Raw genomic sequence first — 15037 nt, forward strand, 5'->3', positions numbered from 1 at the left:
AGGAGCAGTTTTTCGGAAAACCTAGCGGATAGAATCGTAAGAAAACCTTGCGATTGAGGTAAGAAACCCCTCACCTGCAGTATAATAGCTCCGTTTGGATTTTCTATGCATTAGATTAGTAATATGCAGATTTTATTGACATGTAGGGTGTTTTAACCCTCCTCTCAGATTTAGGGATTTAGTTGAGCACCTTTAGATGGGCCGGACACGCCTACCCTCTTCAGTTGGGGTTGTGGACGTTGTCGGGTGCCTAAAGGTGGTCTCCCTAATAAAGAGGAGAGTTGGGGCACACTAAGTGTTCGATAAAATAACTAGATCCGTAAAAATGCAACTTAGGCATTTTAATACTACAGTTAAATGCATTAGAAGCGTTTAAAACAGTAAATCAGGTTATTTTAGCTGTATGGGACTACGGTCCAATGGGTGGGCTCCCACAGTCGCCTCTAGGTTCAGACAACCTAGCTCTAGGTTCAGATAACCTAGAAACAGCATGTTATATCAGTTAGCTATAGATATCAGTATTTTATTTTCAGTGGCACTGTACTGGATTAGATATCCATTGGGTTGGACTCCCACAGTCGTCCCTAGGTTTAGATAACCTAGTTAACCCTACTAAATTCGGGACTTGCAAACCCGGGTCTAGTTAGGGATGCGCGCACAGCAAGTACAGTTGCCGGGCCCAACAGCATGTTTAGTATTTTCACTTATTATGTATTAGATTTCAAAACTCAAAATCAGTTATGCTAGTTGAGTTTGTTTCCAGTTACAGATTTAGTTTCAGTTAGTTTAGCTTATATTCAGTTCAGTGTTTATTTGGTTGCTTTGCCATGATTCAGTGCTTATGCCATGCTTATATGTTATGCCTTACGATTTCAGTATACCATGTCTTAGCAAGTTCAGTGCATATTTTCAAATAGCATGATTTAAAAGCATATTGCATCGAATGCATGATTTTGTGAGGTAGATGGTTTCTTACTAAGCTTTAAGCTTACAGATTCTACTTTTCCTTATACTGCAGATAAAGGTAAAGGAAAGATGGACTAGCAGTGGAAGCTGGAGGACAATGCAAAGGATGGTGTGTGTGGCAGGAACTGGAATGAAGATCCTAGGGATCTAGTTTTATTTTACTACGCATTAGAACTTGTAGCAAGTATAGTTATTAAAGTCTTGTCTCTTTTCCCTTATGCTTTGCATCCTAGTATGGTTAGTGGTATGAACTAGTGAACATGCTTTATATTATGTCTTGAATGTTACCCAATGCATGATAGAATAGTTATTAGCATTTGTAGAGTGTTTCACTGATTTTGGCACGAAATCTGCTGAAATCAGAGTTTCAGCCTGAAATCAGAAACCCCTGATCGGTCAGTAGACCGATCAGGGAGTCTCTGATCGGTCGGTAGACCGATCAGGGACCTGATTTCTGCGAACAGCAACTTTCTGTTCGTATTCTGATCGATCAGGAGCTGGGGAAGCCTCTGATCGGTCGGTAGACCGATCAGCGATCTGGGTTCTGCGAACAGAAACTTTCTGTTCGTTCCCTGATCGATCCGTGGATCGATCAGGAGCTGGATCGCGACTCACTGATCGGTCTGACTGACCGATCAGGGACCAGCTGGATCGGTCGGCAGACCGATCCAGCAGCGTACAGAATTACAGCCTAGTTATGGATTGGTCGGTTGACCGATCCGGAGTTTCCTACCGTACCAGTATCAGTGGATCGGTCTGTGGATCGATCTGAAGTTAGTAGTTTAGCAAAAATTTAAATTAGATCAGCTTTCCGCACAGTATAGCTTAGCAATAACTGTAGCGATTCGCCTTACAGCCTAGTAGTAGAAGGCGGGTCGTTACACAAGGGTCGTCGGTCGACGATATGAGAGGTCGCCAAATGGGCCAACGACATAAGGACTGCCACAAGGGCCGCCCAAGAGGCCAAAGGGTCGGGTCGTTACATGTTGTACAAAGACAACTTTAAACTTCTCAAAGGTCTGAATAGAAGAAGCATGATGTCAATTAAATCATCTCTGCACTGAGCCCGAGAGCATGGTAAAAAAAATTGACATTTGAAGTTATCCGTATACTGATGTAACAAAGAAGTGTTCCCAAATTTGCGGACGTGATCCTCGTGATCTTTAGTACCATTATATTCCTCGATCTGCAATCTCCAAAAGTGCCTTGACAATTTATCTTGAAGGATGCCTCTCGAGAAACTTTCGATCCACCAAATTCAAGACATTTTCCCCTTAGTAAACCTCGATGAGAGATTTCCCCAAAAGATTCTATAGAAGGTTCTCTAGCGATGAACTCATCGATCGGTATGGGAGAAGCAGTTTGTGACATTCCCATAGGCCAAGGTACCTACTAGTGTGTCGATATCGCTTCAACCGACTAGGGTGGTGGTTTGGTTAAAGGATTAATCATTGGAAGATGTGAGTGTTGTCCCTTTAACCACGCTTACACTGTCGTTGTTAACAATTTTTCAAAAATCCTTTGTTGTCATGGCGATAACATTAAGTCTTCCGGTGTCATCCATCTTAACATGCCGGTTTAGGTCTTTAACTCAATTATCCTGCAGACGATGCCAATTTGATCATGCCCACAAACATTGACGAGTGAATCATTGGTGGATTGACTTTGTTACCAACTTAATCGCCAATCACTAGATGAAAACATGGGTGATGATATGGTTCTGGGAGCATGAGTGAGGGCAAACAAGAAGAGGATTAGAATGATGACCAGGGGATTCTCGACGTAGCCACTCAACTGCCCAAGTTAGAGAACGAAGAAAAATATGAATATTAGGATTTTGATGTATGTAGGTATGCCTGTGTACCTTGGATGCTAGAAAAGGTTACCTTTTATAGAAAGAAAACAAACTTTTTTCTCTCCATTCTGATCTTCTCATTATCATTATTTAATTTCTTAAATAATGTAAGACATATTTACGTCGCTGTCTTTTTCTCGAAAAATTCAAGACTTGTACGATGATTATCTTTTTCCTGAAATAATTTAAGATTTATACAATGATTATGTTTTTTTTGAAGTGACTATGCATCCTGACACGCGTTGCCAAGGAGCGTTGCTATCTTTTTCTCGAAATAATTTGAGATTTGTATGAAAATAATATGAGATTTATATGATGATTATCCTTTTTCTAAAATGACTCATGCGTCCTAACATATGTCGCCAATGAGCTAGGAGGTCAAGGGTTGTGAGGCTAATGGGCTAGGAGGCCTGAGAACTTAGAGGCTAAGAGGTCAGGAGGTTAAGGAGCCGAGAGAACTTGGAGTTGAGAGGCCTAAGAGCCAAATGACCAAGGGGCCGAGAGACTAAGAAGTCGAGAGGTTTGAGAGTCGGGAGGCCAAGGAGCCAGGATGCCCAAGAGACAAGAGTTGACTCAACTTTCTTTTGTTAGAACCAGCTCAATATGTTTCATTAATCTTCTTTTATCCATTTGGTGTCTACTTATCATCCTCTGGATTAACTATCATTAAAATGCGGTTAATGACGCCGCATGTTAAAAAAAAAAAAACATGCTTGCAAGCTTTATCTTATTTTTCATCCCTAAAATACTTTTGTTCTTGCAATAGTTTTACCAAAATTGCTATAAAGTAGAGTAAAATTACTCTAATTTGTCAAAGTTGTTGTATGTTAAGTACTATTTATTTCAAAATATTTTTAAATTCAGTTAAAAGTACTTCCAATTAATTTAATTCACTCTAACTTAATTTAAATAACTTTAATACTATTGTAGCATTTTCTTTTTATTAAAGTTGTCTCAATAAAAACTATTATATTTTATAATGGCTTTAGATTAAAACTTTTAATCAAAATTATTATATATTATAATAACTTTGATAAAAAAAAATATTATATATTATAGTAATTTTAATCAAAATTATTATGATACATACCCATATAAAATATATTAAATGAGTTTTTTTGTTAAAAATAAAATAAAAGCATCCAATGTATTAAGCGTTGATAGACTAATAAAATTAGATTTGATTCTTTAAGTGGTCCAAGGACAACAAATACATAATCAAACTGATAATTAAAAACAACCATTAAACTAAGAATCGGTCCAATTCATACTTGATAAATTCTCAACATTGTATCTAATTTTGAGTACTTGATCCATCGCCAACATATGTGATTAGTCTTAAGCTTTAACTTATCACTCTTGAGATCCTAATTAGCAATCACTTATCATGCAAAGAGCTCTTGCAATGACTTATAATAGGAAACAATTTTAAAAAATGTAGACTAGTAATTTGATTAATCATAAGTAAGTAGGTATTATCAACATATGGCCGATAGTTTGAAATGGTCTATTCAACAAATATGAGTCACAAATATTAGAAGACTCCATGACATGTTATGATCTTGACTTGATGCACTTGAAACAAACACCAGACTCTGATTCAACTATTCATTATTTGTTTCAGTTATTCCCTTGAATAAAGTAGACATATATATTTCTTTTCACACTCTGTAATTTCTCATAAATTAAGAAAGAATATAATTCTTTTTCTAATTATAAAAATAATTGTCCTCATATATGCATCAACATTGCCATCATTTACTCTTGATTAAGTCAAGTTATTAATAAAGAGTGGTTTTTATTATGTTTAATTACAAAAATACTTTTGTTTAAATAATTTTTAAAATTTATTTTACTTACTTTGCCCAATCGATTACTTTCCTTTAAATCATCCAAATTGATCGAACTATCTACACTAACTATTCTAACTTGCTCATCCAATCTCACTAACCTAACTATATTAATTGATTTATTTAAATAAATCAATTTTTAATTGATCGAAAATTGATTCATTATGTATCTCACTTAGTTAGTCGAATATCTTATACGAAAATAAAAATAAATAAAAAAGTTAATAAATATAAAACAATTACTTTTATGAATTTAAAATATCTGCCATATAAAAAATTCATATTTCTTTAAAACTAAACCTAAGATATAATAATTTATAAAAATTAAAAGGTAGAAAATAAAAAAAAAAACATCTTTATTCATCCATGTTATAAAATAAAACTTATAAAAATGATCAAAACAACATTTCACATATAATTTTCTATTTTATATAAAATAATGATATCTTAGGACTACTTTTATACGAAGTAATTACGTCAAAACTGTTTCAAAGTGAAAGTGGTTTAGAGATATTTTGACCAAATTAAGTCGAGATAAAATATTTTTAAAACTAAGTTAAAATATATTATTTAAATCCAAAACTGTTATATTTTAGTGCTATTTTATATAAATTAATTTTATATAAAATAGCTCTAGGAGCGCGTAGGGATAATAATAAAAAAATACTTTTGATTTTATTTGTTTTATTTTCTGCGTCATTGAAATAATCAAAGCCATCGTGCGTTTGAAAATATTTTGTGGAAATTAGTTTGAAACATAAATCATGCATGACTCCGATCGAGGACTTGTAATTCTCCTCGGGTCCCACGGAACAGCGTGTGGGCCACAGGTTGTTAGGTGTCCTTTTCTTAGCTTCTTATTTTTTTTATCAGTCCAATATAAAAAGACAAGAACCCTCCTACTCTACTTCGCCATGAAGAGACAGAGCACAACAACAACGACGAGAAGAAAGAAAGAAAGAATGGAGAGAAGTGAGTCCCCGATCGATCTTCCCGGCTTCCGATTTCACCCCACGGAGGAGGAGCTGCTGGATTTCTACCTGAGGCAGATGGCTCATGGCAGGAAGCTCAACTTCGATATCATCGGCACTCTCAATATCTACCTCCATGAACCATGGGAGCTTCCAGGTTCGCGATTCACAAATTGCCACCTTCCAAATTCGATATCTTCTTCTGTTTTGTGTGAACTTCATGTTTTGATCACCCAACAGGTTTGGCGAAGATAGGGGAGAGGGAGTGGTACTTCTTCGTGCCGAGGGACCGCCGGAGCAGCAACGGCGGCCGGCCCAACCGGACCACAGAGCGCGGGTTCTGGAAGGCCACGGGGTCCGACCGGCCGATCCGGAGGGCATCCGAGCCTCGGCGCGTCCTCGGGGTGAAGAAGACGCTAGTTTTCTACCGAGGGCGTGCCCCGCGCGGCACCAAGACAGATTGGGTCATGAACGAGTACCGCCTGCCGGAGAGCAGCACCGGCGCCGGCGACATGCCTCTCAAGGTAACGGAAATATAATCGGCTAGCTAGCTAGCATTTCGATCTCGTTTTACTTTTAGGAAATTAAGATTTAACTGGGATTAATTACGATGCAGGAAGACATAGTCCTGTGCAAGGTATACAGGAAGGCCACATCGCTGAAGGAATTGGAACAGAGAGCGAAAATGGAGGATGTGAAGGCCTCACCGGCCCACATATCCATGACTACGACAGACAACACATCCCACTCCGACCAAGACAACCAGCTGCAGAGCCCGCTGGCTCCGTTCTACTGCGGCGTCAAGGAGATGAAAGAAGAGGTGCCGAAAGATTTCGAGGCGACTTCGTCATCCTCCTCCTCGCTGCCCTCGACATCATCGGTCGTGAGGCCGACGATGCTTCCGGAGCTCCAGGTCCCGAAGATGGATCTGGAGTGGATGCAGGATCCTTTCTTGACGCAGCTACGGAGCCCATGGATGGACCTCTGGTCTCCTAATTTTGCTAACATCCTTAACTACTAGCTACTTCTCTTCTCTATCTATCATATATAGATAATTAGTACACAACATCTAGCGTCTGTGACAAGTGCGATCTCTTTATGGCGCCATTTGTATCGTTCCTCGACTTAACTCTTGTTCAAACGGAAGATGGAAGTCGCTGCCTGTGAATTTTTTATTTCTCTTATTTCAATGGATGATCTTACAAATAGTAAATTTGTTAACACCTCTTCAATTGAATGCTTATCAAATTCCATTTTATATTGTCGTGTAGTAGTCAGTCACATGTATTGAAATTATTTGGCTAGAATAATGATCATTAACAAATATCAGATCATCTCATATTCAACTCTCTATTTTATAATAATGAAAATTAATTAATTAAACACACCATGCAAGTCACAAATCAATATTAGTGATTAGTTTGATAAACAAACTACTACATGTAAATGTGAATCGACATGTGATCTCCAAAACCTCATCTAGAAGTGAAAAGGCCTTCAAGTTCAAAATACCTCTGAATCTAATTATCTCTATGATAACAATCAAACTAAGCATCTAGATAACTTAGAATGTATTCTATCAGTAACCCATTTCGACATTTCACTAATAGTCATCGTCCATGTATCAAGTTCGCCATCAAAGATCTCACAAACACATCTTTCGGTCATCCTTGATTTGCAAATCTTTGTAGAAAACCAACTATCAAGCCAAATTTCAGTGAAGATATTCGCGACAATAAGCCACTCTTTTTGGTTTCCTTAGAAGCATCCCTGACCTCTATAAGCAAGATGCTGAAACAATTATTCTCGGGCACTTGTATCGAATGCGAATGCAACTGGAAAATTTGTGCTGAGCCTACATTGTCTGCTCTCCACAATGCTCAAGCAACTCACCATAAGCTTTCACTGAACTAGCCGAGAAGTGTTTCATGGCTTCAAATAATCTTTTCAAACCTAATTTCAGACTGCCTACTTCTGTAATATTTTGAGCATCACACTGCTTTTGAAGAACTGGTAGAGTGAACTGACCAGGTATTACTGCGAGCTTCTTGTTTAGAGAATTCACTTCCTTGTGCATTGCTTTTCTCTTTATCTCAATAACCCTGAGCCATCTCTCTCTATCTCTAGTTGCGACCATCTGCTTATTCTTATCGACGATCAGCCTCTCCCATAGTTGGTGTAAGGAATCAGCGAAGGCCAGCACGAAATTAATCGCCTCAAGCTCAGAGACCCTGTCCATGGCCTGTGCCCAGCACTTGCAGATGGTAAAAACAGGTGGTGCACCAATTCTCCTTGGGGAGGGAGCAGTTTCAGCATGTTCACGAGGAAGACAAAGTAGAAGCCAACCATTCAAGGCTTTGACATAGTTCCTCTGAGCATTAATCCATGCCGAGAAGTTGCTACTCCACTTGTGCATTTCCATCTCCAGCTGCAGTATTGCATCAGTATTAGCACTGCTAAGCCTTCCATATGCGACCACGAAATCTAGACCTTCAACTTCGGTTATGGTTTGGCATTGCATCCGATGACACTCGAGCATAAGATTCCACATTCTCACCAGACTGCCACAGACATACTTTTTCCTCTTAAAAGAAGATCTAAACTATCTCAATTAAAGTTGCAAGCATGGGTTGAGAAAGAAGACAGTAGCATACCCTAGAACAAGGTCAGTGACTAGTGGCCACAGTTCTTCGTCTCGCAGTGCATCTATCCTTTTTGAAATTGTTCTAACAACCTGAATTGTTACCTGAATTTTCATCGATAGCTTATCGATCAAACTTCCGGTGGTGTCGATCTTGTGAGCCTCAGCACCCTTTTCTACCAAGTGTCTAAGATCCTTGTTGCTCTTACTAAGCAATTGTCTCATTTTCTCTTCACTCTGCAATATGAACAAATGCGATCCTGACGCAAGGAAACTACCATGAAAAATAATGAATTGAGAGGTTCAAACGCACCTTGACCTCATGGTAAAGCTTCTTCTCCCAAACATACAGCTTCTGCAATGTGGAAGCAAGGCCCATAGAACCCTTTGCTACTTCATCTACAGAAAATTTAATCCAGTAAGCAAACCTGTAAAAAGAACAAGAAAGCACGTAAAAGAGTCTCTGTACCATTGTGATTTCCCGTTTCCAACAACTCCGAGAGTTCTCTGAAGCACTTGGATGCCCTTTGAAACTGTACCTTAATTGCATCAGCAACCTCTAAAGCATTTCGTATCCTCTTGGAGGTTGCTGTGTTTCTCTGTCCCATTGCCACCGTATCCTTATCGATCACAGCCGGATCGTAATTTGAGCTTCGACTGGCCGCCGATGGGTGGTAAGATGGGCTTATCACTTCATCCTCTCTCGCTCCGTTTTCCGCGGCCGTAGAGGAGACAGCTATAAAGCTCGGGTTGTCATAGGTGGCTTCCTGGACCACTTCCTGTTCCACCTCTTCGAGGTCGGGGATCCCTTCCTCGTGCCTCACCTCGCCAGAACTTCGGCTAGGGGTGTACCCATGGCTGTATAAGTCAATCGAGAAAGGGTTCAGAAAGTCCCAAGTGGAAGTCTTGGGTGGTGAAGGGGGCGGAGGTGGTGCTCTAGATGAGGAAGAACCTTCCGAAACCAGCCGCGGCATAGCCGCCGGACTCGGATAGGAGTTGAAGAATCCTCCAGTTGAGCCGTAATAACCAGGGGGGAAGGGAAAAGGATGGCTGGCGTGCGAAGGGTTAGCCGAGTAAGGATCAAAGTAGTCAACTTGGACTGTCTCATAGGACGGCGGTCGCTGATCGAAGGTGACGGAGAAAGGCGGCGGCTGGCTGCGCGTGTAGTGAATTCTTCCGAAGCTAGTGGCGCAAGGGAAGTCGTAGAGGCGTTGCTGCTGGAAATTGTAATCACCTCTCACATCGTGCTCCTCTTCGTCCTCGTGCTCATCGTCGGAGTCCAAAGTAGCAATCTCTATGCGAGAGCTGAAATGATGGTAGCGGGCAGAGGAACCAGAGGAAGCTGGCGGTGGCGGACATGGCTCAGATTTGAGGCGTCTAGGAAGGGAAAGAACAGGGGAGGAGGAGGAAGAAGCGGCTAGTAGTAGGAGGAAACGGTGGAGGGCAACGGAGACGGAGAGAAGGGAGTCGGAGTAGGCTGCGTGCGCAGTGGCGAGGGCGTTGCGGTGACGAATGACGGCGGCGAGGAGGTCAGCGCGGCGGTGGCAGAGCACCACGGCCCTACGCTCCACCACCTTCGACTCCGAGCATCCCATACATGCCCTATTAATACCACAAACACTAATCCTTGTCACTCTTCTTGGACTGCGATCAGTAGTGCTCTTGTTTCATGTTCTTCCACTGCGACAGCCACTGTGCATGGTTTGCTTTCAAGGAAGAGAGAAGAGAAGAGAGAAGAGAGAAGAGAGAAGAGAGAAGAGAGAAGATGAGGGAAGTGGTGGGAAGGTGCAGAACAGAGTATTAAAACATGGAGAATGGTGGAGGGTTAGAGGGGGGAAAAACTAATAAAGAAACAGGGGCAGACTCAAACTATTTTAATAAATAAATAAATAAGGAAACGAAGAAAACGAAATTAAATTATAATTATTTAAAGGATAATTTTTTAAAAATATCCTTAAATGTTTATTTTATAAAAACAAATATTCATATAGAAGTGTTTTTAAAATTTTTATTTTACTATTAAAATATATTATCTCTTCTATTCAGATGTAAATAATTTAAATAGTTTAGGGTTTTAAAAAATGTTTATGTTAATATATACAAATAAGATATGTCTGTTAATGATATTTGTGCATCAAAAAAGAGATTCCACAGAATTAATCATGTTGATTTGAAACAACGATATTGATTGTCTAGAATGAGAGGATAGTTCCATAGGTGACCTAATAAAAGATGATAGAAGGAGAAAACTTAAAGAGCAAATTGTATAATTAACTAAAGTTGTGTTAGCTAATTGAACTAAAAAAATCAATAGATTAACAATGGGAAAGAATGGTTTTATTTGAGATTATTCAGCTGAAGGAACAATGTTAATTGATTAGACAATTACCAATTGATTGGTCACTCTTGTTAGTCAATAGAACAGTTAGATTATTGGGATTTGAACATTTGAATTATTTATGGTCGATTGAGAGGAATAAAGTCAATTAATTGAAAATCTAAAGATTAACTTTTTAGGTGAACATTGGAACCAAAGCTATATAAGCTCCTAGAGAACTTTTGGGCACCAACAGCACACAAAAAATACTATAAAACTCCTGTGCTCATCAAGATCAAGTACCCAAAGGAATCTAGGAGTTTGGACTAAGATTATAAGCTCCCCTTGAGTCTAACCCTAAATATGGATTGCTCGTTGAGAGAAATGTTGGAGTAATAATTTATGAGAGATTTTAGAAAATTAGTCAAATTTAAATATATAAAATTAAATTTAACTTATTTATTGAAATGACATGAGCTGATAATCTCAGACTGCCAACGGTGACTGGTTTCTGCCAACTGCTGAGTGCAGACTAGTCGAGCAGACAGAGAGGCCGAGTGGGCAGATTGATTGAGCGAGTAGTATAGCTGACCAGGCTATGTAGCAAATCAGGCAGAGCGGACCGAGTGGTAGATCAGTCGAGCGAGTAGAGTGGGCCTTGAGGCTAAGCAGCGATCAAGTGGCCAGTGTGAATGGTTCGCAGATCAAATAGAGAATCCGACCGGATAGAGAGGCCGATCGGTTAAAGCAGACCAGCCGATCGGGTGGTGTAGCCGAGCGGGCTGAGAAGCTAAGCAGTCTGAGAGGCCGAGCGAATCTGCCACCGAGTTGCTAAGAGAGCAAGCGACTGAGCCCGTGAGTGGCCAAGCAAGTATTCAGCCGGCTAGGCAGAAAATTGAGTGGTGGGGCGAGCGTGCGGCTAGACGAGCGAAGCAGGCAAGTGGCCGGTTGGGCAAAGTAGCAAAGTGACTGAATGAGCAAACAACCGGACGAGCGTGCAGTCGAGTGGAGGAAGAGGCTGAGCAAGTGAAGAGGTCGAGCGAATTAACCTGAGCAGCCGAACGGGCGAATGGATTGAGGCCTACGATGGTTGTAGTTTCCTTGAAACAAATTTGCCCCACCTCCAGTTGTGCTTCGAGGTTTACTAGGGTTGTCTGTTTCTCAGGATACAAAAGTTAACTGTGATTTCCACAGAGCACTAGTGGTCACGACCATTAGATTATATATATATTTATTTCTTTATAGCTTTTAGGACAATTTGACCATTTTTCCTTTTATATTTAGAGTTTAAGGTTTCTTAACTAAACTATATAAAGGTCTTATACTTTGTATTTTCTATTATCAATTTTGGATTCAATAATATGATTAATTTTTTTTCTTAATTTCTACATGGTATCAGAGCAAGGTTCTCTTTCTCTGACCTAATTTTTTCTGTCGCCTCCTATTATTGCTTTCTATTGCAGCTGCCGTCTATTGCTATTGTCAATTTCGGAGTCGACACCATGTCCTATCAATTTCAACGTCGTCGACCTGTCCTATCGATTTTGGTGCCAGCACTCTTTTCTATCGATTTTGATGCCGATGCTTTTTTCTGTCGATTTCGATGCCAACGCCCTATGTTGCTGATTTTGGCACCGACTCTCTTTTTTATCGATTTTGGTGCTGATGTCCTATGTCACTGATTTTGGTATTGACGTCCTTTTCTACTGATTTCGATACTGACACCATGTGCTGTCGATTTCTACGTTTGACATCCTTTTCTGTCTTGAATTCTCAGTATGACCACAGGTCATCCTGACACTAATTTTTACGGATCGTATAGATATGTATCCTTACAGTTTAGTTATTCTGAGCATTATTTGTTCTGTCATCATACCTGGTCGTGCAGATGTTTCATGGAAATCTGATCGGTATATGTTGGAGGAGTTTCAACAGTTCCTTGCTTCACAACCCTCTGCCATGTCAGCTTCCTCTCATATAGATTTGTCATCATCTGGTATTTCAGGTATATCTTCATCCTTATGGATTTTGGACTGTCGTGCCTCCCATCATATATAATCTAATTTATCATCTTTTGTTTCTTTTTCTTCCCGTTCATCTATATCTATTGTGATTGCTGATGGTACTCCTATGTCATTAGTAGGTGTCGGTTCAATTGTTACATCTTATTTATCTCTTACTGATGTTTATTATATTCCAAGTTTTACTTTAAATCTTATTTCTGTTAGTCAATTATGTGAGTCTGGATACCTAATCTCTTTTTCTTCATCCAATTGTTATGTTCAGAACCTGCAATCTCAGAGGCTAATTGGGATAGGTCGTAAGCAAGGAGGACTCTATGTTTTAGATCAACTCAAAGTACCAGAAGTTGTAGCTTCGAGTGTGGATTTATTATCTTTTCATCTGAATTGTTCATCTTCTGATTTTTATTTATGGCACTCTCGTTTAGGTCATGTTTCAGCATCTTGTTTGCAATTTTTAACTTCTACAGGAGTATTAGGGCCTTTAAAAAGTTTTGATATTTTTTATTGTAATTGTTATAAACTGGCCAAATTTTCTGCCTTACCATTTTCTAAAAGTCTTTCTTTTTCTTCTGCTCCATTTGATCTTATCTATTATGATATGTGGGGACCCTCTCCTATTCCTACAAAAGGAGGGGGGGATCAAAGTATTATGTTTCATTTATTGATGATTGCACACGTTACACTTGAGTCTATCTTATGAAATACAGGTCTGATTATCTTACCATTTTCAACAACTTCAGAGCTCTTGTGAAAACTCAATATTCTAGTGTCATAAAGTATTTTTGTTGTGATTTGGGAGGTGAATATGTTGGATCGTAGACGTTCGATAGAGGGGGGGGGGGTGAATATTGATTACGAAAAATTCTTTGATAAAGAGTAAAAGAAGCGGAAAAAGTAAGCAAGGCTAACACAGACCAATTTTACTTGGTTCGGAGCCTGTGTCGACTCCTACTCCAAGGCCCGCACTCGTTGAGTGCTTTCGGTGGGCAATCACTAGCAGTTCGAAAATTATTACAAACTAAGTATAGAGAATGCTAATGAAAATAAAAGCAATACCAACAAAGGAATAAATCGAAAAGGAAAACGTGCTTTGTTAGAGCTTCGTTAGCATCGTAGGAGCGCAGAGCAGCAGAGCAAGCAGTAGAATATCTTCTTGTCAGTTGTTGTGTTGAGCTCCACCCCTGACCCTCCTTTTATATGAGGCTCGGGGTGCCTCAGATCCCTTCCAGGCGCCCTGGTGAGACGTGGCAGGTCCAACCAGCGAGTTCCACGTGCGCGACGACGCGTTCAGGATAAAATTGCCTCTCGGGCGCCCGGACCTCCGGGCGCCCGGACCTCCGGGCGCCCGGACCACCTTTCTCCAGAGATTCCTTCTCCTGCAAGACAAGGTTAGTCCGAGGCAAATATATAATATGTTTCCTGCAAAATAAAGTGTTAGCACAGTTTTATAAATTCAATATCAAGAGTATGACATAGATTCCGTCTTTCCGAGATTGGAATCTAGTCACGATCTCGACTTAGATATCCGAAATGGATCTAAGCCGGATTGACGCCTAATGTTCCCTTCCCGGGAATGCGTCGTCATAATCACTCCCTTCCAGTGACTTACCTTTACTCACCTGCCAGACGTCCGGTCAGCCCTTCGACCCGTCTGGACTTCTCGCCAGCTATCCGGTCAGCCCGTCGTCCTAGCTGGACTTCGTGTCAAGCGTCCGGTCAGCCCGTCGACCCGCTTGGACTTCGTGCCAAATGTCCGGTCAGCCCATCGACCCATTTGGACTTCGTACCAGACATCCGGTCAGCCCATCGACCTGTCTGGACTTAGCCTGTACACTCGGTCAGAGTGTTAGATAACGACAAACCTAACTTAACCTGATTTGTCATTCATCAAAACCTGAGTTAGACCGTTAGTGCTAACCACACCAACAATCTCCCCATTTTTGATGGAATGACAACCTGGTTAAGTTAGTGAAAATATATGCAAAAATCAAGCCATGATTTTTAAGGTTTTTAAGGTTTAAGTTGGTTTTCAAGTTTGCATTTAGTTGCTCTAACTTAACCACCTATCCCTCCCCCTTTGGCATTCATCAAATAAGGACATAATCAACAATATAGAGTACAAACAAAGTACAAAGTTTTAAGAAATGATGTCAAGTTAACTTGGGGGAGTTTTAACACATAGTAATTTAGCTTTTATTTCTTATCTTTTGTAACATAGCTAAGTTTTGAAAAATAACTAAGTATTTAGTATATTTTGAGTAATTTTTAAAGATAATGAACTCAACAATAATTTTCCAAAGACGGGTTAAAACTAATTTACAAGTATAAGTTTAGGAAAGCTTAGCTATAAATGTTTAAGTTCCAAATTTTTTTTAAAAAAAATTTAAATTTTCAAAATAAGGTTCAACTTTGA

General features: G+C 39.8%; 2 protein-coding genes across 2 annotated transcripts; one reads left to right on the plus strand and one right to left on the minus strand.

Moving 5' to 3' along the window:
• Positions 1-5583: 5583 nt before the first annotated feature.
• LOC121977449 (NAC domain-containing protein 22-like) lies at positions 5584-6900 on the plus strand. The gene is made up of 3 exons (XM_042530019.1): positions 5584-5799; positions 5883-6166; positions 6259-6900. Exons 1-3 carry the CDS (start codon positions 5586-5588, stop codon positions 6661-6663), a joined length of 903 nt encoding a protein of 300 aa, XP_042385953.1. The 5' UTR covers positions 5584-5585; the 3' UTR covers positions 6664-6900.
• Positions 6901-7122: 222 nt separating this feature from the next.
• Positions 7123-9878, minus strand: LOC121978150 (protein ALTERED PHOSPHATE STARVATION RESPONSE 1-like). Its single transcript, XM_042530527.1, has 4 exons — positions 8753-9878; positions 8597-8682; positions 8297-8520; positions 7123-8203 (listed from the first exon to the last, which is right to left on the minus strand). The coding sequence occupies exons 1-4, from the start codon at positions 9876-9878 to the stop codon at positions 7498-7500; spliced, it is 2142 nt and encodes a 713-aa protein (XP_042386461.1). The 3' UTR covers positions 7123-7497.
• Between the last annotated feature and the right edge of the window lie 5159 nt (positions 9879-15037).

This window comes from Zingiber officinale, chromosome 4B (genome assembly GCF_018446385.1).
Source record: "Zingiber officinale cultivar Zhangliang chromosome 4B, Zo_v1.1, whole genome shotgun sequence".
In the NCBI taxonomy this organism is placed as follows: domain Eukaryota; kingdom Viridiplantae; phylum Streptophyta; class Magnoliopsida; order Zingiberales; family Zingiberaceae; genus Zingiber; species Zingiber officinale.